The 23,880-nt window shown below is 44.9% G+C and overlaps 1 protein-coding gene across 5 annotated transcripts in view; it reads left to right on the forward strand.

Moving 5' to 3' along the window:
• ENOX1 (ecto-NOX disulfide-thiol exchanger 1) overlaps positions 1-23,880 on the forward strand; it is a 571,933-nt gene that overhangs the window by 492,117 nt on the left and 55,936 nt on the right. For all 5 annotated transcript variants that reach the window (XM_047723525.1, XM_047723524.1, XM_047723527.1 and 2 more), the window contains 2 exons: positions 9,445-9,552; positions 13,992-14,048. In XM_047723525.1, coding sequence (XP_047579481.1) covers positions 9,445-9,552; positions 13,992-14,048 — 165 coding nt within the window. The remainder of the gene's footprint in view (positions 1-9,444; positions 9,553-13,991; positions 14,049-23,880) is intronic.

A 23,880-nucleotide genomic window follows, 5' to 3' on the forward strand; every position in this document is an offset into this window, starting at 1 on the left:
TGAAGTGCGGTTTCATCCCCAGGTGGAAGCAGATGACATTTTAAACTAGAATAGATCTTGAGTTATCTTACCACCTTGTGTGACAAGAAAATTCAGGCTAGTTCAATTCCATCTCCCCGCCCAAGGAGAAAAGTGAAAGTTGTTGCTACCAGGTGGTAAATGACTGCCCTTCCCCTGAGCCAGCTCACTCTCTTTTGTCAGGAATACGGTGAGATGTGTTTGCCTTCTGGCACAGCCTTGCTCTTACATTCTGATCATATGCACTTGATTTTCCACATCTCAGACTTCCCCTAACAATCAGGGATTGGCTCAGGATTCACGATGATAGGTGGAAAGCAGGCACAGGTGACTTCATCAGCAGGACTAATGGCTGACATCCCTAAGTGGTTCGGGCTGTGTTTGGGTAGCAGAATCTCACCAAGGGAGAAAGGATAAATGGGTGCATCTTGTCTCCTTACTGCAGGACAAGGTGACAAGGGTCTGGCAGAGCTGGCCAGGGTGGGGTTCAGATCACAGGCTGAAATGGAGAAACCAGATTGGAGACCAAGTGCACGGACAGGGTGATGCTGGAGGCTTGCAGGCCTGGCTGAGTAGCTCGCCCTGGTATTAAAACACCTGCTGGGGTTGGTTGACCCAGCAACAGTCACATCCACCACAGCCTTTGGAAGGCCCTAGCCCTCACTTCCTCAGCAGATATTTGCCTGGCCTCGAAGGCATATCCCACTGAGTAGGGCATCTAATTTACAGCAAAGTTATGGAGATGGAATAACATTAAAACTGAATCAAAAGAGCAAAAACACCTTTAGGTTTAAATTGATGACCCTCCGTGGGTTCAGATATTTCCAGGCTTTGACGCATGAATATTCAGTGGCTCATTTCGAATAAACAGAATGAATTCTGATTCAAAATGGACCCCCTGAGTCCATATTCTCCTAATATCTAGAATGATCGCCAAAAATCTCCTAGGGAACCTCTACTGGCTATAGCCATTATTAGAACATCTTGTGCTGTTCTCAGATCAGTGTGCTATTTGTGGGTCCTCTCAATTTTATGCCGACCCTCACCTCCATCTCCCAGCTGCCCACCAGTCCTGCCAGAGACTCCTGTTTCCACAGTTCTCTGAGTGTCAGCCTCTACTGGGATGTTGCTGGGACACTTCATGTAGAGAGTACCTGCTCTATTGTCTGTGGCTTTTAGGGAATCTAACCTTCCATAAACTGCTAGCTATATCAAAACTTCACCTTGATAGCAAAATTGTAAAATTGGAGGAAAAAAGACAAGGACAGGGGTTGCAGGGGTTTTTTTGTTTTGTTTTGTATATTTTTTAAGATTTTATTTATTTATTTGACAGGGATTGAGAGAAGGAGAGAGAAAACACAGCAGGGGAAGCAGCAGAGGGAGAGGGAGAAGCAGGCTTCTCCCTGTGTGGGGAGCCAGATGCAGGGGCTTGATCCCAGGATCCTGGGATCATGACCTGAACCAAAGGCAGACGCTTAACCGACTGAGCTACCCAGGCGCCCTGGGGTTGCAGTTTCTAAAGTGAAGTTAAATGCACCACAGGGTTTCACAGAAGTATACACAAAAGCATGCCTCCAGCAGCCTCGCTTTTAAGTGGAAATGGTGAATGCCTGGGTAGAAGTTGTTGCTAGGAGGATTTCGAGTTTGGCATGTCCTGATTTCCATTTTCAGCTGGCAGTGCAGTGTGGTTGTCAGGGTGGGAACCACGGTTTGAAGCAGGAAAATTGAGATGTGCAAGCGGTAGGTCTCCCTCAGACAGAGTGGCCTAGCATACATGACTTAACCTTTGTGTGGCCATGATTTGCCCATCTGTAGAAATGGAAATGTGACCTCACTTATTCCGGGGCTCCAAATAACATTTGTAATGCTCTTTGAATTTGTCAGAGAGAAAGACCCATTACACACGGAAGTCTATATCCCCAAAGAGCATTACAAATGATCCTATTAAATCAGTGGCCTGGAAATACCAAGATGTGTCAGGTACGGCATTTATTTACCTGTTATTGGCTGCCAGAGTGTTCACTCTTGATTGGCATATGGATAATTGTCTAATTGGAACACACTCGATTGTAACCACCAAAAAATGTAATAGTGCATCTGTTTAATGTCATACTCTCCGGTGTTAAATTAAAATTATGCTGCAGTCAGCCAATCCAACCGAGAGACTCTTCTGATTAAGTTCTAGCTGCCTGTGAACTTCTGTAATTGAGGCATTTTAGTACTTCAACATCCAAACTAGAAAGATGATGATACAGTCTCCTAACATTTCAAGTGAAGAAGAACCAGAGAGGCTGACTTAAATTACCTAGGTGCGGACTAGCTCGTTGTTTTTACGGGACGCCTAGTCAAATGAAGAATAGCAGTTTTGACGCACCACCACTGTTTTGCATACATAAATATTAGATTCGCGAGTTCATGCTTTGTAAACAAAGGAAAACATTAATCTGGAAGAAAGTGGAAAATAGTCTAGGGGCTATTGATCTTGTTTTTCCTCTAGTGGTGGTTTGGTTCTCTTTTTTTTTTTTTTTTTCTCTTTGATGGAACACAGGGAAGAAATTACAGAATTACACATTCCATGAGTGGATTGCCTAAGCCTTTTAAGAAATAGTCCCCATTAGATTAAGGAGGAGATCTGGGACTACCAGAATCAGGAATGAAAATGTCTTCCTTGGAACTGCTATTCTTTTCTGAAAGCTCCATATTCTCTCTTTGTCTCCCTGTGTGTCCCTGTGTGTCCTGATGTCTACGACAATGAACCGCCCGGTGACAGACCCTCAGGTAGTTTCTGTTATTGTAGTTGTTTTGTTTTTTGTCTATGTGTGCAGTTTTTTTGTTTTGTTTTTCTACTAGATCATAGCTTAATCCCATAAGTGGGGAAACCAGAGCAAGCATTCATTCCGTTCTTTACTCATTCATTCATTCAGCCCTACTATGTGTTAGGGACGCCCTAATTATTTTGTTTTGTTTTTCAAGATTTTATTTATTTGAGAGAAAGAAAGAGAGAGAGAGCACAAGCAGGGGAAGCAGTAGAGGGAGAGGGAGAAGCAGGCTTCTTGCTGTGCAGGGAACCTGATGTGGGGACTCGATCCCAGGATGCTGGGATCATGACCTGAGCCGAAAGCTCAGATGGGTATAATCTAGTTGGGGAAGTTGCTATGAAAGGTAGTATTGCATATGAAGTGCTTTGGGAGCATAGAAATTAGGACAGTTAGCTTTGGATGATTGGGAGGTCTTTATTGCAGAAGAACCCAAGGATGCCACATAGGGTTGTGCAGGTGCTGCCATGGACAAAGGCACCAGGCCAAACGGGTGAGTGGGTTTAAATTGAGCTCCCACTTCACTGCCTAACCGTGTGCTCTACTGAGGAGTCATGGCTCTCTATTGGATGAGGCTGTTTTCTGTTGTGTAAACTCATAATGTGGGTGGTGCTCATTTGAAAACATTCTTTAAATGGAAGAATGAGGGGGGGTCTGGGTGGCTCAGTTGTTAAGCATCTGCCTTCAGCTTGGGTTATGATCCCAGGGTCCTGGGATCAAGCCCCGCATCAGGCTCCCTTCTCAGCGGGGAGCCTGCTTCTCCCTCTCTCAGTCCCCTGCATGTGTTCCCTCTCTCACTGTGTCTTTCTCTGTGAAATAAACAAATAAAATCCTTAAAAATAAATAAATAAATAGAAGAATGAATAGGAATCTGCCCGGCAGAATTCTGGGTAGTAACCTTGTCACAGAGTCAGGAAAGGACCTGGCACATCCAGGGAAAGATGAGATCATTGGTTTGGGTTTTATCCAGTAGAGGGTGGGGAACCAAAAGTACTTTTAAATTATTTTTATTGAAGTATAGTCGACACACACTGTTCTATTAGTTTTAGGCACACCACAGTTTTTGATGTTGAATTGTGTGAGTTCTTCATATATTTTGGATACAAATCCCTTATCAGGTATATCACTCACAAATATCTTCTCCCATCCAGTAGGTTGCCTTTTGGTTTTGTTGATGGTTTCCTCCAGTATGCAGAAGCTTTCTACCTTGGTACAGTCCCAGTAGTTTATATTTGCTTTTGTTTCTCTCGACTGAGGAAACATATCTAGGAAAATGTTGCTATGGCCGATGTCAGAGAAATTCCTGCCTACCTTTTCTTCTAGGAGTTTTATGGTTTCAGGTCTCCCATTTAGGTGTTTACCTCATTTTTAGTTTATTTTTGTGTATAGTCTAAGAAAGTCATGCAGTTTCATTCTTTTGAATGTAGCTGTCCAGTTTTCCCGGCACCATTTACAGAAGACACTGTCTTTTCCCCAGTGTGTATTCTTGCCTCCTTTGCTGTAGATTGACCTTATGAGTGTGGGTTTATTTCTGAACTCTGTTTTTTTCCATTGATCTGTTTTTGTCCCGGTACCATCCTGTTTTGATTACTATGGCTTTGTAGTAGGTCTTGAAATCCGGAATTGTGATACCTCCAGTTTTGTTATTCTTTCTCAAGATAGCTGTGGCTGTTTGTGTCTTTTGTGGTTCCATACAAATTTTAGTATTGTTCTAATTCTTCAAAAAATGCTGAACCAGTAATATTTTTTAAGTATGGGAGCACTAGAATTTTTAAATGGTCAGTTCTCTCAGGAGCTTAGAATGAATGATGAGGGAACAAACAAATCCAGAGTGGGGGAAAGGGTTGCCTTAACTATGACAGTGAAAATTGGAGAAGGGCAGAGGAGTGGGCAGGGAGGTTATGAAGGGAGGGACTTCAAGCTTTTAACTCTGGATTCCAGGGGAGCAGACTTGGGTACAGGAAGGGAAGTGTGATCATACGCAGAGTTTGAAACACTGTAAGGTAAGGGTCTAGTGGATAGTAGGAATGAAACAGAGGCTGAAAAGTCATGCTTGTAAAGTGTAAGCATGTGAAATGTGCAGTTGAAGTCAAGGATGTGAACAGATGCCCTAGAGAAGGCATGGAGGAAGAAGAAAAGAACCTGGCATGCTGGTTGGCCGGAAGAAAAGCATTGGTGACAAGACAGCGTGAGGAGGGCACTCTGGATGGATGTCACGCTGTAGTAAAAGGAGGCTTAAATGAGCATTCAAGGAAACAGTGGTTTTCATCCCAGCTGCACATTAGAATTGTCTATTAAGTTTGTTATTGCTGTTTTCTTTTAAACTATCATTGCCTAGATATTCTGAGTTAATCGGTCTTCTTGAGGCCCCCCAAATCAGTATGGTTTTGAAAAGTTCCTGATATTTACAGCTCCTGGGTAGCTCAGCAGGTTAAATCTCCAATTCTTGGTTTCCACTCAGGTCATGATCTCAAGGTCGTGTGGTCAAACCCCACAAGGGGCTCTGTGCTCAGCGGGGAGACTGCTTAAGATTCTCTCCCTCCCTCTCCCTCTGCCCCTCCCCCTGCTTGCGTTCTCTCTCTCTAAAACAAAATCTTTAAATAAAAAAAATGATTCCCATACTTAAGAACCATTTCCCCTGAATAGTCTTCTAAGAAGTGTGAATAAACCTCAGCAACTAGCAATATATGATGCCATATTTAAAATCACAAGGAGGGAATGCCTGGGTGGCTCAGTCGGTTAAGCGTCTGCTTTAAATTCGGGTTGTGATTCCAGGGTCCCGGAATTGAGTCCTACATGCGGCTCCCAAGCAGGGAGCCTGCTTCTCCCTCTGCCTACTGTCCCCCCTGCTTGTGTGTGCTTGCTCTCTCTCTGACAAATAAATAAACAAAATATTTAAAAAATAAAAAAAATTTAAAAATAAGGACTTAGAGAAGTACAAAAAAATGTTTCATGAAGAATCTCTATATTATTACACAAATATGAGAACTCTGACAAGTATTAGAAAGCTAGGTGGGCAACACTAAGAGTTAGTGTGGCTGTGGGGCACAGACACTCTTGAACCCTGCCGGTGGGTGGGTGAACTGGTACCATTTGGTAGAGCATCTTGGGCAACTCGACCTCTCAGGCACACCCTATGATGAGGGTTCCGCCACTGGATCGGCATGCTTAGAAATCCTCCTGCGGGCCCCTAAGGTGATGTGCGCCAGCATGTTCCACTGAAACCTTGTATAGTGTGAGAACTAGAGGTAATCTGAGTAGCTTTCTCTGGGAGAGTAGATCAGGTATAACTGGGTGGATGGACTCCATAGGATATTACACAGCCCTCAGAAGCAACAGGTTAGGTACATATGGATGTATGTATCATATGGATGGGTCTTTAAAAAATAATGCTTAGTAAAAACATAAGTAATAAGAAATATGAGAAAATCACATAAAAAGGGGGTGGAGGGTGGGAGGTTGGAGGAACCAGGTGGTGGGTATTGGAGAGGCCATGTATTGCATGGAGCACTGGGTATGGTGCAAAAACAATGAATACTGTTACGCTGAAAATAAATTTTTAAAACAATTTTTTTAAATATATTTTTTAAAGATTTTATTTATTTATTTGACAGAGAGAGATCACAAGTAGATGGAGAGGCAGACAGAGAGAGGGAAGCAGGCACCCTGCTGAGCAGAGAGCCCGATGCGGGACTCGATCCCAGGACCCTGAGATCATGACCTGAGCCGAAGGCAGCGGCTTAATCCACTGAGCCACCCAGGCGCCCCTAAATTTTAAAAATTAAAAAATTAATTAATTAATTAATTTTAAAAAAGCATCCTCAGAAATCAACATATATTTTAGAAAAAATACTCAAAAAAGATGCAAACCAGTGAAAGTAATTGCCTACATAGGAGAATGAAGTGAGGATGAGAGAAGAGATTTTATTTTTAAAAGTGATTCCACAGAGATGAAAAATACAGCATAGGGAATATAGTCCGTGATATCGTAACAACATCGTATTGTGACAGATGGTGACCACACTTACCTGTGGTGAGCACGGAGCAAGGCAGACAATTGTCACATCACTTGAAATTATTATAGCATTGTGTGGCAACTACACTTAAATTAAGGAAAAAAATTAAAAATAATAGAAAGGGTGATTCCCAGGAAGAATGGAATGAGAAATGAGGTCCAGGGGAGGAGTGTGTGTGTGTGTGTGTGTGTGTGTTTCAGTAGAATAAAGTGGTGTTGTAAATGTGTGGATGAAATGGCAGATTCCAATACAAATCTCACTTCCCCTCTTATTTGTTCAGTGCTGGTAATAACAACACTACTTAAGCAACATATGCTCCTTACAGACATCCCAGAAAATTACCAGTAAAACTGACCTAACGATCCTTAAACCCACGCACCCAGGGAAAGTATCCAGATCCTTTCCTATGAGCACATTGCAAATTCAGTTAGCCCTTCCTATAACCTGACATGTCCGTGGGGATACCGTGTACTCTGGGCTTCCTCCATGAGCAGACACGTTCATGGTTTTCCCCGGCTGCATGGAGCCCTGCCGTACAGATGCCTGTCCCTGACCGAGCCAGCCCTCTTCCGCTGGACACCAGCTGTCACAAATCCTGCGGTCCCAGCTGCTGCAGTGAACAGACATGAGCTCTCTATCTTGGAAGATGATTTCCTGTCCTTCCTTTGGCTCCTGTTTAAAGGAGGCTTAAGGATCAGGTTTGAAACTTGTCTTATACATAAAAATTCCCTGGGCATTGTCAATGTCCAAGCACCAGCAGCCCCCTCAACCCCCCTCCTGCCCCAGCCCAGGGAGTGGTTCTGGGGGCCAGTCATGAATGATAGTGAAGGAGCAGTCACTCCCCACTCTCTGGAAGCAGTCATTTTAGGTACTTGTCAGGATGCCAAAGTACAATATGGGCTCTCTGGTTTCTGTACTTTAATCAACTGATGCACAGTTAAATCACATAGGGCACTGAGGACGCCCGTGCGGACCGTGTGCCTCACCTGACCTGTGAGTCTCACGTGCGTAGGTGGTAAAATGGGAGGCGTTGAGTTTTTAGGAAATGGCAAGGAAATCACTGTTTATGCGGGGCGGGAAATGAAAGTAGGTTCCTAAATACCCAGTGCCAAAGTAGGGAACAGAAGAAGCAAGCCCAGGAGAAAGCGCAGTGTGTTTTGCTGAGTGCTGTCTGCTCCCCAGCATACCCCAAAACTAGGTTTTAAAGATTTAGTTTAATCCTTCCAGTTGGTGGGTTTAAGCCTCAGCAATCCAGCACCGGTGTTTCTTCAGGCCTGGGTGTTCAGAGCCGGCCAGGCACTGTGCGACAGTCGCCCCCGCTGCCCACCCAGTAGCAGCCTCCTTGCTGGGGACCCTGCCTTCATGGCAGGAATGTGCTAACACTTTCTGTCGTTGGTGCAGCACTTGTTATGTGAGTGAGCGGGAGAAAGGCTCTTCTGTCTTTCCCAACTGGTCCTTTGTTGTTAAGAAGCTTCTGAGTAAATGCCGGAGAACCACGAATCGGTCATGTTTGAGCATCACCAACACATGCTAGTAAAGTGAATGTGGTTTATTTATTAAAAAAAAAAAATCCTCTGAGTCTATACAGCCTTTTCTGCGGCCCTTTGCAACGCTCTAGAATGCATTTCCCAGCCCGCGTGTATATTAACCTATAACCCCGCCGCTGAGAATTTGCGCCGGGTGCTCCCAGCAGAGGCAGACAGGGGCTAAGCCTCGACATGAGTTACAGTGGATAGGGCCAGGGAAGCTCAAGGCAAGGCTTACAGAAATCCCTTCAGTGGCCCTGCTTAAAAATAGCAGTGCAGGCCATAGCTTAGTGTTTTGACAGCTTAGATCAGCAGTTTTCTCGGCTGATACATTGATTGCCGTTTGGACTTCAGTCCTGCTGATCTAATAAAACATCACCGTCATAACAGAGAAAGTAAAAGGATCTCTTGTGGTCCCAGCCACTCGGGAAATAGCTCTACAGAGCTGCTGCTGGAAGGCCAGCTTTCCCGTCTGATGTCAGATGAAGTGACCTTGGGCAAACTGACAAATCCTATCCAGTTTGGGTTGTTTGTTTTTTTTGTTTTTTTTTTTTTAATTATTTAACTTCTTCATCTATCAAGAGCTATTGTCTCTTAACACTATTTTGAATATTTTTACAAATACACATTTGTTTCAAGGACTACGAGGGTGCCTTCATAAATACTACATAAATACTGATAAAACCCAGACTTGTTTTACCATGTAGCAGGATCCCAACAGCCTAATTACGCCTCAGCACCTGCAATATTGGGGCACCTGGGTGGCTCCGTCCGTTAAGTGTCTGCTTTTGGGTCAGGTCATGATCCCAGGGTCCTGGGGTCAAGTCCCACATCAGGCTTCTTGCTCATTGTTCTCCCTTTCCCTCTGTGCTCTTTCTCTCAAGTAAATAAATTAAATATTAAAAAAAAAAAAAAGAATCTGCAATATTGTTATACTAAGTGAATAGGTGTGCACAAAAGTTAACTGAAGTCTGGATTAAACTATTAACATGCAAAAATCTCCTCATGTGTTTGAAAGGCTGTTACTATGTCACAGTCACCGGGCCTTCCGTGTCCTTACTTTGACAGCAATTGCTGACCATCCAGGAGGAGCTAAACAATAAGAAGTCAGAACTGGAACAAGCAAAGGAAGAGCAGTCCCACACGCAGGCGCTACTCAAAGTCCTCCAGGAGCAGGTAAGTGAAGGCAGCAGCTCCAATTCGGAAACGTGCCTCCCTCCTGCCCCGCCCGCACCCAGACGTTTCTGAAGCCGGTCTGTGGTAGGGTCCTCCTATACCCATCACACTCCCCGCAGCACTGCTGTGTGGAATTCAAAATCTGTGCTCACTCCTGCCCCGATGGGGACCCCCTGAGCCTGCCAGCAACCCGTGAAAATTTCCTCCAAAAGACAAATGCTTTTTGATAAAGTTTTAAAGTCTCAGAGATGCAGATATACGTCCACACGGGCCGCTAGTTTCCCCGTAAGTGTTACAGCGAGGCACGTGCGTTCAGCATTACCCGTGGCACTCGGGCAGACATATGAATGGGAACGACTGATTCATCGGGATGTTAAAAAAAGAAAAAAGCATCCCCGCCCATCAGGGCACTTATCTAACCACAGTGAGCAGCAAACCTTTTCTATGAAGTTTGTAAATCTGACCATTTCATCCCGGCTTTCTTTGATACTGAAGTGTGGCCTGACATTGATAAGTGTATTTGGAAGTATTGTCTTACAGCAGGGTAAGATGGATTGCTAGGCAGCAGGGTGAAATCCGAGTGAAATCTGAGCTCCCTATCTGTGCGGGAGAGCTCTTGAAATGCTTTCCTATTTCTGGCCTTCCCACGTTGCCAAGGATGGAATGAATGGTAATTGGGAAGCAGAAAAAAAAAATCACACAGAGTAACCCCAACCCTTTGGGGTAATCAAATTTAGCTTGTTTAACATTTTTTTTTCACCCACTGTGGCTTATGTGAAGGTTCTTTGTACCATAGAAATAACTTCAAAAGTGATATTTCTAAAAATATGACGTTGGGAGAATATAGCCAGCTGTGACTCAGTCACTTTACAAGTGGTTTTTAGATTTTTGTGGCTTGGGAGCAGGAAAATACAGTTTCTGTTCCTTTCTCCTGAAAGTATTAAGTGACTTGTGAGTGAAAAGTGAAGATGTGGGATGCTTCACAAGCTTCAGAAGAACATGCTTTGTGAAACTGCTGATCATGTGATTACCACAGGTTGAGTAACGTCGACTGAGGTTGAAGGTGTATGATTTGGGGTGAAGTTCGATTGGATGGAAACTGAATTCTCCATGACCGGCTAGTTAGGAGCCCCCAACTCACTGGGCTTTCTTCCTCCGCATGACTGAAAGACTTCCAGAAGAGTAGAGCAGCGTTGATTTGGTCCACATTTGCTCCTGATCAGACAGAGCTCTGAGCTTTGCTGTTCTGTGCTCTTCCTCCCCTCCCACACACCGCTACTTGCCCCCCCCCCCCGCCTCCTCCCTTTGCTGGGATGGGGAGGGATGGATTTCTCCTTTCTCCAGAGGACTCCCATCTTTTCTGTACGTTGTCTTTTTAGACATGATGCTATTGCACACTTAGTAGACCACAGGACAGTGAAAACTTAACTTTTATATTCACTGGAAAACCCAGAAGTTCAGTTGACTTGCTTTACTGAGGTCTGGAACCGAACCTGCGATGCCTCTGAGCTATGCTTGTATTTTGATTTGAAGTCTGAGCCCTGGTCACAAAAAGAGATTCTGAGGTTTGCAGAAAGCACTGGTATCTTCTTGGTATGGTCTGCATTTTTAGAGAGCAGAAAGCTCATACACAGGCAGCAGTGAAACATCACACTTCATCCCCATCCCTTAAAAAAAAATGGAGAACATGAAGAAGCTCCAGAACAACTAAAATCATTAAAGAGCTAGAAAATATGACTGGGAAGGAATCATCTTTAGATCTGCTGTGCTTATCTAAAGGGGATAGCTCTTTTCAAGCAAAGACATCAAAAGCACGTCCATCTGAGAAGGCACCACAGCAAACACATCTGGGTGCTCCTGCCAACCCCAGACTGTTCTTCCGAGCACCCCTAGGCGGGTGCCCCCATCATCCTTGCAACTGGGAGCACAGTGGACACATTCCCTCTGTCTCCTTGTGGCCAACCATCCCCACACAGACATACACTTGAAAACGCACCTCTGTACCTCTATGAGCATTGCCCCGTTAGGCTTTCTTTGGATGTAGGTGGAGTAAGTACATGTGTAAACCCTTGTTCAGTGCCTGCATAGGTAGGTACTCCTGGAGAGTATGTCTGTGTGTGCCTAGAGTCTTGTTTTCGTGTACACATGCACACACACACACACACACACGAAGAGACCCACCTTATTCTGAAGACCCAGTACTTTACTATTCAAAGTGATGTCATTTGATGGGAATCCTAAAAAGAAAGAGTAGCTCATGAGCTACGTGAGCCCCTGCCCCATCCCCATCAGGGGAGGCAGGATTATTCCCCAGGTTCTCCTAAGGAAGGTCCCAGCCTTCCTTATTTGTTTGGATGCTGCTTCTCTCAGTCCCTTTAGGCCCCACCGGCTCCTGCCCTTCACCTCCTTTCCAAACCTGCAGCTTTTGACATCCGGAGCTCCTTCCCAAGCCCGGGTATCATCAGCCAGGACGCTCCTCCACTCCATCTGCAGGAGGGGGAGCGGCTAGAGGAGAGAAGGATGGGCGGAGGCCAGTGAGGGCAAAGCAGCGACCAGCCTACAGGTGCAGGAGGGAGCGGTGGCCTGTGGCGGCTCTGGCAGAGGAGAGCAGCGCAGGGAGCAGGACCGGTGGACAGGGAGTACGAGGAGAGCCAACAGCGAGTGTCTAAAGACAGGAGGACGTAGAGCATCAGGATGGAATCTTTTTATAAGGGAGCAGTGGGCCTGTCTGTGCCAATAAACTTGTAAGGGATGGAACCGGCTTCCATGACATGGTCCTTTACTTCCGCAGCAAAATATCAAAGTCTTCCCTTACTAAGCCGGCTCTGTGTCACAGAAGCAGAGCCTCAGGACCTAAAGTGAGCAGAAAGGGTTGGTAAGGAGAAGGGAGGGGGGAAACACCTGCAAGACAGAAACCTTTCTCCAGGAACACAGAGAAGGTCTTAAGTCCTTCCGTGCCTTGTGATATTGGCTGGTCTTGCTATCACCGTGGGGCTCGTCTGCCTTTCTTTTTTTTCTTTTTAAGATTTTATTTATTTATTTGACAGAGCAAGATCACAAGTAGGCAGAGAGGCAGGCAGAGAGAGAGGGGGAAGCAGGCTCTCCGCTGAGCAGAGAGCCTGATGCGGGCCTCGATCCCAGGACCCCGAGATCATGACCTGAGCTGAAGGCAGAGGCTTTAACCCACTGAGCCGCCCAGGTGCCCCATCTGCTTTTCTTGTCTGTAACATATTGTAGTTGCGTGGGGAAACATCAGTGAGGGAGCCCTGAGACCAGTGGACGCAATTCTTATTTCCCAAGTGGGAGTGATGTGCAAATGAGTCAAAGAGCCTCTGGTCCAGAGTCTGCTGCCCCAGCCTCAGCTTCTTCGTGTTACCCCTCCTCTGGCAAAGCCCCTCTCTTGGCACGGAGAGCGTGTGGCTTTCTTGCTGAGAATTGGACATTGTCTTTTAAAAAAAAAAAAAAAGACGCTTTTGTTTTAATATGTACAGATAACCAGAAAGAACCAATATTCTGGATCAGATGTACTGTCAATATACATGCATTTATTTTCTTTTCTTTCCAACTTTAAGCATTTATTTCCTGCCATGAATACTTTATTTTTGGCATAAAAAAAGATGATGACGAAGCTGCTGCTTCCTAAGCACTAATAAGCCAGGAAGAAATACTGGCCAGCAGCTGTGAGGTCTGCTCACCCTTTGCCCTTGCTCTCTGCTTCCAAATGTCTGCTTTGAGCCGGGCGAGGATAAAATGCCAATTAGTTTCCAGAAATCTCCTGATAACAGATCACTCCTAAGCCTTCTGAGAGAGTAGAGAGAGTAGTGTTTTCAAATGTTCACTGTTAAAAATCTCATTTGAGAAAGAGCTTTTCTTCTGATGCCTCAGTGACCGAGGAAATGTCTTCCTTATCCTTCCTTTACAAAAAGAAGAAAATCATCTTTTTTTTTCAGGCCTCCAGAAACAATGCCAGTCATTCAAATATGTTCTCAAGGAGGACACATAGAGTAGCACTGCGGCATGTTAGAACAACTGAAAATACATCTTTCACGAGTAACCGTTAGTATAACATCATTTAGCTGGTGGCAACTTGCAAACGTTGCAGGGTTGAAATTAATAGCAATACAACTAGGAAATGAAATCATTTATTATTCTTAAGAACCAATTTTATACGTTTTATGCCTATGGAACTGCTTTCTAATCTTATTATTTAAAAAATAATGACCAAGACCCATTTATTTTTTGCCAGCCATCAAGTTTTATAAAATATTGGTCTCCGACTGGTTTCAATAAGACTCATTAGAATTATGTGCTCCATCTGTTTTTTTTTTCTCATAAGTTTTATAAAGTGCAATCTCAAGATAAATCAGAATTAACAGGATGATATATACTTAACAGATATGCTTGCTTATTCATTTGGGCTTTTGTTTTTTCGTTTGCAGTTAAAAGGTACCAAGGAATTGGTTGAGACCAATGGCCACAGCCATGAGGACACAAATGTAGGTACCACTCACCTGATATATGCTCTTGTTGCTTGATGTTGATTGAATGCCCACAGGTATGTGGCATTTTACTTATAACACCAAGGAAGTCAGAAGCCCTACCTCTCAGTGGCTTATTAAGATTACTATGAATGGTTTGGCAATAAAGTGTGGAAGACAGGTACTGCTGTTGTTAGCTGAGATTAGCAAACGTCAATTTCAAGGTACATGAGCCAATCTCTATTGTAAAAATTCTCATCTCAGTGAATTTCTTTGAGCCCTTTATATTTTCAAAGCTATACACTAATGATGGGTTGGGAGGGCAAATGGAATGAGACCAAACAGGGTAATAAGTTGTATATTGCATGTATATTTTATTAAGTTTGCTTGTCACTGAAGATGGAAATGAAATGATTGTTATCCTGGAGAGGATTGAGAGCCAGCTCCTTCTCTCAGAAAAGCCTTTGAGAGCATTGCCTCTCTCTGTTTCTGACCCAGAACAGTAGCATGGTCCGTCCATCTTCTTGATACAAGATCCCAGTGAGCACCCTGATTTCCTCTCTGTTTTCCTTGCCTATCCAGTTGCCAACCTTCGTCAAGTACTCTCTTTGCCTTGGAAGGTCCTCAGTCTCAGATGGAACATTATTCTGTGTAGATCATTGTCTCTCCCTGGGTTGGATGGTTTTGCTTTTGTCTTTTTAAAAATCTGATATCTGTATGTATTTGATTATCCTCATCACAGAAAATGCTTACTAAGCAGTTCTTTTCATCTAACACAGAATCAGACATGGTAATGAATGCCTGATTAAGCTAGAGCTAGGAGAAATTATACATTTCATGTTCACTCTTGTTTTAATTATATACTGCGGAAAGCCTGACATCCAAAGCACCAAAAAATCCCTCTTAATAGCTGTTGTTCCTACCAAACAGATAGTTAACGTCTGATGTTTATTGAGAACCTACTGTGTACATGGAGCTCTGCTAAGTGCTGGCAGTGGGGACGGTTACAAGGAAATGTAAGGCTTGCTGTCCGCTCTCTGAGAACTTAGAACTCAGTGGAGAAACGAGGGGACACTTGAGCGATATAGAAGATGTGATAAGTGTACAGGAATGTGAGGCAGCTGTGACGTGATGTAGTGCGAAATCTGGACTTTGCGTCTTATTAACCATGTCAGTTGGGGCAGGTGAGCCCTCCTGAGCTTCGTTTTTCTGTTTGTAAAACAGATGGCAAAGCTACCCTCAGAAATGTGTCATGATGTTGCAATGCTCTAAGGCACATGGGAACCTTAAGGTGGTATTATTATGGTTTCCTTGTGGTGGATAATTAAGAATGGCTTTCCATTCTGGGTGGCTCAGTCAGTCAAGCGTCTGCCTTCAGATGATCTCAGTGTCCTGGGATCAAGCCTGGCATCAGGCTCCCTGCTCAGTAGGGTGCCTGCTTCTCTGTCTCCTTCTGCTCCTCCCCCTGCTTGTGCTCTCTCTGTCTGTCTGCCAAATAAATACACAAAATCTTAAAAAAAATGGCTTCCCAGATCTGTGGGATTTGGGTTGGCTCTGAAGAATAGAGAGGCCTGAGAAAGTAGAAAAGGAGAGGAAGAAGCTCTCTACAGGCAATATTTCTACCGAAGTAGTTTCTCTTCCCACTCAAATATTTCATAAGCCCCGTCCTTACCCTAGAGCTTTTTCCAGGGTTCTTTCCTCCAGCAACACATTGCCATGTTCTCAACCAGAACCTTCATGTGCTCTCCCCTCAGTCAGTCCCTCTGTGCCTTCCGAGGAAGCTACCATCAAATCCAACAAGGCAGCCAAAACTGCAGTATGCCTCAGTTTCCTGGTCTATAAATGGGGATGGTGTTACCTGCCTTTCTTTCCATAAGGCTTATGGCGAGAAGCGAACGAGAGAACAGACATGGAATTACTTTGTAACTGTGAGGTTCTGAGCAGGATGTAGTTACGATTATGGGCTCATCTGTTGGTTTAATTAAATTGACGATACTTGTGAAGATAAGCCTACCATAATATCTAGTCCCTAGGCTCTCATTTTGAGAAATGTCAAAAGCCGTTCATTATTAAATTTAAAAAGTGGAAGATCATCTTTGAGGTCTTTTGTTCTTCCTAAAGGGAAGTTTTTAGCTTTGAAAAATTCCTCTCTGGAATCCAGGATATGGGCTTTGTAACCAGCAGAAGAAATGACTGTTGGGAGATGAGGTTCAAGTCAAGTAGGAGGGAGGAGCAGCATCGTGACCAGAGGTGGGTGAGATATTTGTGGAAGACTGAGCCCAGCCACACTTGCTGGTCACTGCTGGTGGCCATGGCCTCCGGGACCAGAAGGCCGGGTAGTCGTCATAATCACTGCCTGGTCGTTCAGGGGTTTCCCAATAAGTGGGCTCTTCACTTGTCTTTCTCTCTTTTGTCTGTAGTGTTGTCTCCTTTGGGCAGTTTCCCTACCACCTTCACTGGGGTGATGTGAATGAAAAGAAACAAAAATAAATTATTTTGGCCACAGTGAGAAGCCCTTGAGCAATATCTTATGAAGATATTTTTAAATGTCTGCTATGAAGTCTGTGTCCCATCTAACGTTTCCATCAGCTCTGCGGTGGAAGAAGGAATCAGGGCTTTCAAACCAGACTGAGAGGTTTTAAGTCCCATTTTGGCCCCTGAATAAACTTGTGACCAGGGCAAGTTATTTGACCTTTTTGAACTTCACCTTCCCTATCCATAAGTGTGCTCAGGGAAACCAGATACGTAAACACAGGGGTCAGACTACATTACTCATCAGTTCCCTCTCTTCACTTAGGCCCATGAAGTGTTTAATGTGGAAAGCGGAATTTTGACAGGATGAATTTTAATGCAGTTCATGAGGTTTAAAGTCTCTGGCCCAGAGGTTACTGACAAAGACATACAGATTTTTTTTTTTTACTGTCATTATTCACGTATGCAGAAATTTTGCATATTATTTATTAGTAACAATTATACAGGACTGGTGCTGGCTTAGCTGGATATTCTTGTGAGAGTTGACAAGTGCTTTTTAAAAACAATACATTTTATTGTAAAAGAAGTAGTTTGTATGGAACTGGAAAATTACAGAAAAAAATACAGAGGTAAAGAAAAATCACTTAGTATCTCATTACTCAGAGGTAACCATGTTAATGTTTTATTTTCCTTCTCTCCAGTCATGTGCATATATATGACCAGAGGGAAAAACCCATAAATATATATTATCATATTATTTTCAGTTTTGTACCTTTTTGATTTCTCATTATATCTTAAGTATTTTCCTTGTCACCAAATGTTCCTCAAAGACGTGATTCTTAATGACTGCATAATGCAGATATGCAATAATTGAACCACAGGCCTATGTGTTAGGCATTTAACTTCTCATTTTTTCACTATTATAAATAGTGCTGTAATTAACATGCCCGTAAATCTTGTTCTGCATCTTTCATATTTGTTTCTGGGGGATACCGTATATTAATAGCCATGTCATCACGTCTGGCAGGGAGCGTCAGACTTACAGAATTGTTAGCATTTAGAATGTGGTAGAGCAGATGTACACTTATGGTATCCATTAGTGGTCCTGAAGGGACCCATAAAAATATGTCTAGTCTTGTAATTTACTGACTCTGTTGCCTTAGTCCCAAGAGTTGTCAGGCTTGTGGGATGTTAACCACACGTAGATTTGGTGTGTTACTATTATTTCTCTACTGTGTTTACATTTTATTGAGCAACAACTCTCTGACCATCACCACCTTGTCTGGTATTCCTGAGGTCCCCAAACTGAAGCGCCTTAATAAACCTACCCTTGTCCCCTATCACAAGATCTGAGAGCTCATGCACATGAGAAAAGTTTTCTGAGGTCTGATTTAAAACCATCAGAGCCAGAAACTGAGATCACCTGTACATACCTTGCTCTCCAAGAGCACTGCACTTTCTGGTTTTAAATAGGTTTTTCCTTCTGTTTGGAACTGGATATGTTAATGACAGCTGGGCAGTCCATCTTTCTAAGTGTAGCCAAGTTTAGCCTTGGTCACAGTTCCTTTAGAAATTTCAGTTATTCCAGACCTAGTTTCCTTTCCTAAAAAGCAAACTTAAGAATTTCCTTTTTATCACTGTCTCTGAGCTATCTCCTAATCCCTAGAACTGCTAAACAACTAGCCTGGCCCCTAGTAATCATATATAACAGAGACCAAAGTCTAAAAAAAAAAAGATCATCTGTGCTCATCTTGCATCTCTTTTTTTGATGACCTTCTCCCCAGAGCTATCCCCACCTGTGATCCTTACGTGTGAATGTTTGGTGAGAATGTGGAAGGGAAGGGAGAGGATGCGAGAAATGTAGAAAGAATTTGGAGGAGTCAAGTACAGTGGTGGCTGAAACCTGCAGTGTATGCACAATTTGGTCTAAGAATTTTCCATGAATTTCCACTGTTCCCACCCTTGTGTCCACTATACTAAAGCCTCAACACCACAGTCTTCTGGTTGCCCAATTCAGACTCACACACTGGGGTTAGAGGAATCATTTGCAACCTGTGAAGAGACTTAATTCATGATACTGAAGGTTCCCATTGTCAAGTACAACACCCTTCCCACCAACAATAAAACAACACAAAAGAGAAAAAAGACTTTTCAGTTTTTCACGCTGCCTCTGTAAGAAAGTAAATCCTCAGAGTTGTCTTTAAATCTGTCAGACTAAAGATGTTAGGAGTGTAGAGAAGAGATACTGTGTGAAGAACATTCTTCAGGTTTCGCACACTGCAGCAGAAAGCCACTGTTAACCCTGTATTTTAATGATGTCTGTGGCGGAACTTCCGCAAGGGCTGGGTCCGTTGCCCAGTTTCGGAACGTGGCTTTTTTTCATCCTTGAGGCTGGCGAGCACAGGAGGTGAAAATATACACTGGTGTAGTAAATAAGGCAGGAAAGAAGAAAGGAAAGCCCCACAGGAGAATGGGCCCATATTCTCAAAAGGCTAAGACACCTTAGCTCCATCCTTTCCTTCCATAAGGACTTGTTACCTACCTGCTCTTGGAGGTCCCCCTGACCTGGACCTGGAAGGGGAGCAGATAAGATGGAAGGGACCACTATTCTCACATCTCATCCCACAGGCTCTGTGAGGGCAATACTTGCCCCTGACCTGGCGAGCATGAGGCTAGCGGGACTGGGGTATGAGACTGCAGAGGTCACACTTCCTCTAGCCATGCGGACCTCTTCTCACCATGTCCTACTGCCCTCAGCCTTATGGAATCACTGCTTTGTCCTGCCATCCTCTTCTTTTTTTTTTTTTTTTTAAAGATTTTATTTATTTATCTGACAGACAGAGATCACAAGTAGGCAGAGAGGCAGGCAGAGAGAGAGAGGAGGAAGCGGGCTCCCTGCTGAGCAGAGAGCCCGATGTGGAGCTCGATCCCAGGACCCTGGGACCATGACCTGAGCCGAAGGCAGTGGCTTAACCCACTGAGCCACCCAGGCGCCCCCTGCCATCCTCTTCTTACTCTTTTAATCAAATAGTCTTTGAGTGGGGAGGCAGGCAGCAGAGTGTTAGGGTTTGGAACAAGTCTCGGCACCAAGTGACCTGGCCTCAATCCTGGCTCTGCCCCTTACTGTCTAGGAGACCTTGAGTGATCACTGTCCCCTCGCACCAACATTTTTTTCACTTCTAAATTGAAGTTAATTTCACACCTGCTTCACAGGGTTCATTGTGAGCCTGGCTTAGCGGTGTAGACGTGTTGGTACGTATTACGTATTGTTATTACCCTGGCCTTCCACAGGCCAGCCACTGCGCCACAGGCTGGAGATCCATCAGTGAGTCATGTCAGCGTGGTTCTAGCCCAGGGGGAGCTGACCTCCCATTACACACTCCACCCTTAGCAAAATTTGCTTCCTGTGTTTCAGTCTATCAGGGCTCACTCTCCACCATCAAGTTAGTATCACAGCAGGCATCACAGACTTGAGGTAACTTATTTGCATGTTTCCAGTAACTTTCTGGAGATGAGTCCTTTATCAGAAGGACTCGCCCCATGGAGAGGACAGTCTGACAGGAATGGGATGTGCTATGTAGTTACACAGGGAGCTTTAGGACCCTTGAGAAGCTCAACTGGAAAACGAGCAACCACTTTGTCTTTCTTCAGGGAGACATGGACCCACAAGTGTAGGCCTGAGGGAATCCTTGCTCAGGAGATGTTTGAAATCAAGAAAGTGGACTTGTAATGGACTAGAATTCCCTTTACCCTGTAATATACAACTCTCCTCATATACTAAACGCTGACTTCCAGGACTTGGTCTTCTCCTTAAATTACAGCTCCTGTAGCATCGTTGCTTTTCTCCTGCTGGTGCTCCCTTCCCCATCCTCTGTCCCTCCTACCCCCTCCTGCCACAACGCAGCAGCCTTTCGTTTTCTGCTGTGAATTAACCACATGTCTTGCTGTTACCATGAAATCCGTAGTTCTTTCTTTAAAAACCCACACACATATCCCAACCCTGCACCCTTGAAAGGGACCAATGCCTGGAAGAGGCCCTGTACCACTTTCTGGCTCGCACAGAGCCCCAGGGAAGGACAAAAGGGAGCTCCCATCAAAAATGGGCAGAGTCTGGCTTCATGGTCTGTGCTTTTGTTTCCGGTAAACACGAGACATTATCTTAGTAAGCTCCTCACTGCCAACCAACAGTGTGTTTCCCCAGCTGGACCTGGGGGCTATGGTTCTGTCCTTTTTGTCAGGATAGGAGTTGACTCGGTAGTAGCTGCTTGGCCAGTAGTGGTTTTGGAGCAGGTAACAGGATAAGCACATGTCCAGTAAAGCTGCTGGTTTGGGCTTAGAGAAGTGGAAATACCTTCTTTCCCCAGGCCAGGTTAGAGAAGAGTAAGCAAAAGAGAACTCAATTTCAGCTCTATGTAAAATGGTCTGACATTGACATGGATACCAAGATAGCTAAAGCCAAGATCTGAAACAAAAGTTTTTGAGCTTGGAGAAACCGAATGTACTTTCCCTGAAAGGTTGAATGATCCTGCCCGGTGTAGAAGCAAAGCAATTGTTTAAAATGGAAAACCGGTGACACATAGAGCTGATCTACATACCTGTGAATGCTTCTTTTCTTGAAAGCACCATCTGTTTTTGTGGAAAATTTGGAAAATGCAGAAAAATATAAAGAAAAAGAAAACCACCTGCGATCTCACCACTCAGAAATTGGTGTTTCCACTTCTTTGTAATTCCTTCATCTCTGGGAGCACCCGCACACTCGTCTACCACACTTAAAGCATATCCTGTTGGCAGTTTATAGCCTATGCTTTTCCCCTTATAAATCATTAGCCTTTCCCCCATGTTATTAGGTATTTTTTTTAGTTATGACTTTTAATGATTGCCTCATACTTCTTGCCACACATACGCTCTAGTTTTAATTAGTTCCTGCCATGGGACCTCAAAATATTTGTTCTTGCCGTCACAGACAGAATGCTGTGAACATTAACAACATACTAGTTAATTCATCTACTGTTTTTGCACTTTTTGAATGTGGAAGATTCCCGTTTGAGTGGGATTTAGGGATGGTGGGAGATCCACGGATTGTTTAGAAATGTTAGTGCTCAGCACCTACATGGTGAGTGGTGAGCTACACAGACAGTTCCAACGTTTGGATGTTAGCGCGCAGAGAGACTCCTGAGTTCCTGAGTTCCTGAGCAGTAGAGGAAACACAGCTCTCAAGAATATTTGCCTTCTGAAGAGAAAGGCAAGTGGTATATACTTGATGAATTATTTAGAAGAATAATAGCAAGACATGATATTTGGGTTTTGTGCTGTGAACGGCAGGTCAGACTTCTTAGCGGTCTCAGGATTATGGAGTCTGTTCTCTGTGTGGATCCCAGACCCAGGCACACAGAACCAGGCCACCCCTACCCCACTGAAGCTTGTCCACCCTCTGGAGAAAATGCACGAGATTAAGAAGAGTGATCAATTAAAAACAAAAAGAGTTCTAATCCCAAATAAAGAATGAAATTTTTATTTCTAATGTGGTCAAGAAGATTTCTAATACGGCCAAACCGTCAACGAGAGAGGCATGCATAAGCACGCGGGCATGACTTGAGTGCAAGCAACATCATTTTAAAGTCTAAGAGACCCAGACGGCTTAATCACAGCTCTATGGCTTAGCGCTACCCGATATGCTGATCAAAAGTGAATAGGGAGAAAGTCTGGGAACATTTGTGGGTAAAACCCTGGAGTCCAAAAGCTGGTTAGAAGCAGAAGTTTGTTCTAGTGCCTCTCAAAAACATTAAGGGAGAGTCTCAGGAGCCTCTGTGACTCAAACAGCTTCGGTTCCTGCTGGCGAAGCACCAAGAGTAGTGGTCTGAAAAGAGCATGGAGCAGGGACTCACCAGCCTAGAAAGGTCCCTTCTGAGTCCTGTCCCTGTGGTACCACGGGGCTCCTGAGAATGTTAGACTATTCAGTGTTCTGTGGGGACCCCCCCCCCACTCCTAGTTCATGCTGATACTGCAGGAGAGCAAGAAGGGGGGAGCCAGCCCGGGTCAGCAGTAGTGAGCTCCCCGTCTGCGACATGGGTCTCGCCCAGGCTCAGCCAGAGGCGCTCTGTGACATGGCACAAGGCGGGCCTTCCCTGTTTTCACACATGCTGCTCATCTCCAGACCTCATCCATTATCCTGCCACATAACTCACTGGACTGTGGCATTTCTTTGAGGAAATGTGTAGGAAGATGACAAAGAAGAAAAGTAGGTGGAGAGATGGGAAGAAGCAAAAGGGGTATGAGGGCGGGAAAGGCTGCGACAGGAAGTTTTCCTGTTCCATCACCTGCTGCTGCCCGCCAGCCCCTCTCAATCAGCCCTGGCAGGGATCGGAGCAGGGACCCTCGGCCGGCACACACGTCCCTGCCAGCACTGCTAGCCAGCTCTGCCTGCACGGAGTTGTGTTTGTGGCTGCACAGATGTACACACTTTGTGAAAACTTGATCCACAAATCAGTTCTTGAACTCGAAGCAAAAATCTCAGGTGCTAATCTGCGAATGAAAGATCGGTGGACTTCCTGGGGGTAACTACCAAGGTTGGACCTGGAAAGACATCTGTTCGACCCACCACAATGAGGGGAAACGTGCTCTAAATCCTTCAACCTCAAAACTCTCCCCAGCCTTGAGGGAGACCCCTCTCTCCATTCCCTCCCTCCTTCTCTAGGGCCCAAGAGGTGGCAGTCCACCGGGCAGTGGAGGGCTGTGAGTCCACTGCCGGCCAAGTGTGGCTCCCCTCCCTGTCCCAGCCCCGCACGTGCGCAGAGGGACGCCCAGCCCAGCTGCTCTCCTGGGCACCAGAGGCCCTGACGTAGCCACCTGTAACTGAGCAGCGTATTCAAACCTCCAGGCAGGTTGCGACCCTCAAACTCTGGCTTTAAATCTAACTTAGGGTACCACAGAATTTCAGCAAACCAGACCTCCCCATGAATGCCCTCCATGTGCTCCTGCCTCAGGCAGAGTACGGGCTGAACTAGGGAGGCAAGCCAGTGCTCACAGGAAGAGGCCATCATGGCTTAGATTCATTACAGAAAGATGGGGGGGACTTCTGCTGAAGGAATGAGGGAGTAGATCTAAGGTGTGTGGCCGGCAGGAGCACGGAGGTCTCTGTGGTCACCCGCCTAGGCAGCAGCCCCCTGTGAACACGCCCAGTCCCTCAGAGACCTGCAGGCAGTGCTGGGTCGGGTCTATGGCCGCTGTTCTCCAAAACCTCTGCAGGTTCCCCCGAGGAGACTCACCAGCTTTGGACCAATTCATCTTTTTTTTTTCAGATTTCTGTTCGTTTGATTTTTTTTCCCCCCCAAGAAAATCCTATAAACCTCAGCCTTCCCAGCCCTGAAATTGCCCTTGT

This window comes from Lutra lutra, chromosome 3 (assembly GCF_902655055.1).
Source record: "Lutra lutra chromosome 3, mLutLut1.2, whole genome shotgun sequence".
Taxonomy (NCBI): domain Eukaryota; kingdom Metazoa; phylum Chordata; class Mammalia; order Carnivora; family Mustelidae; genus Lutra; species Lutra lutra.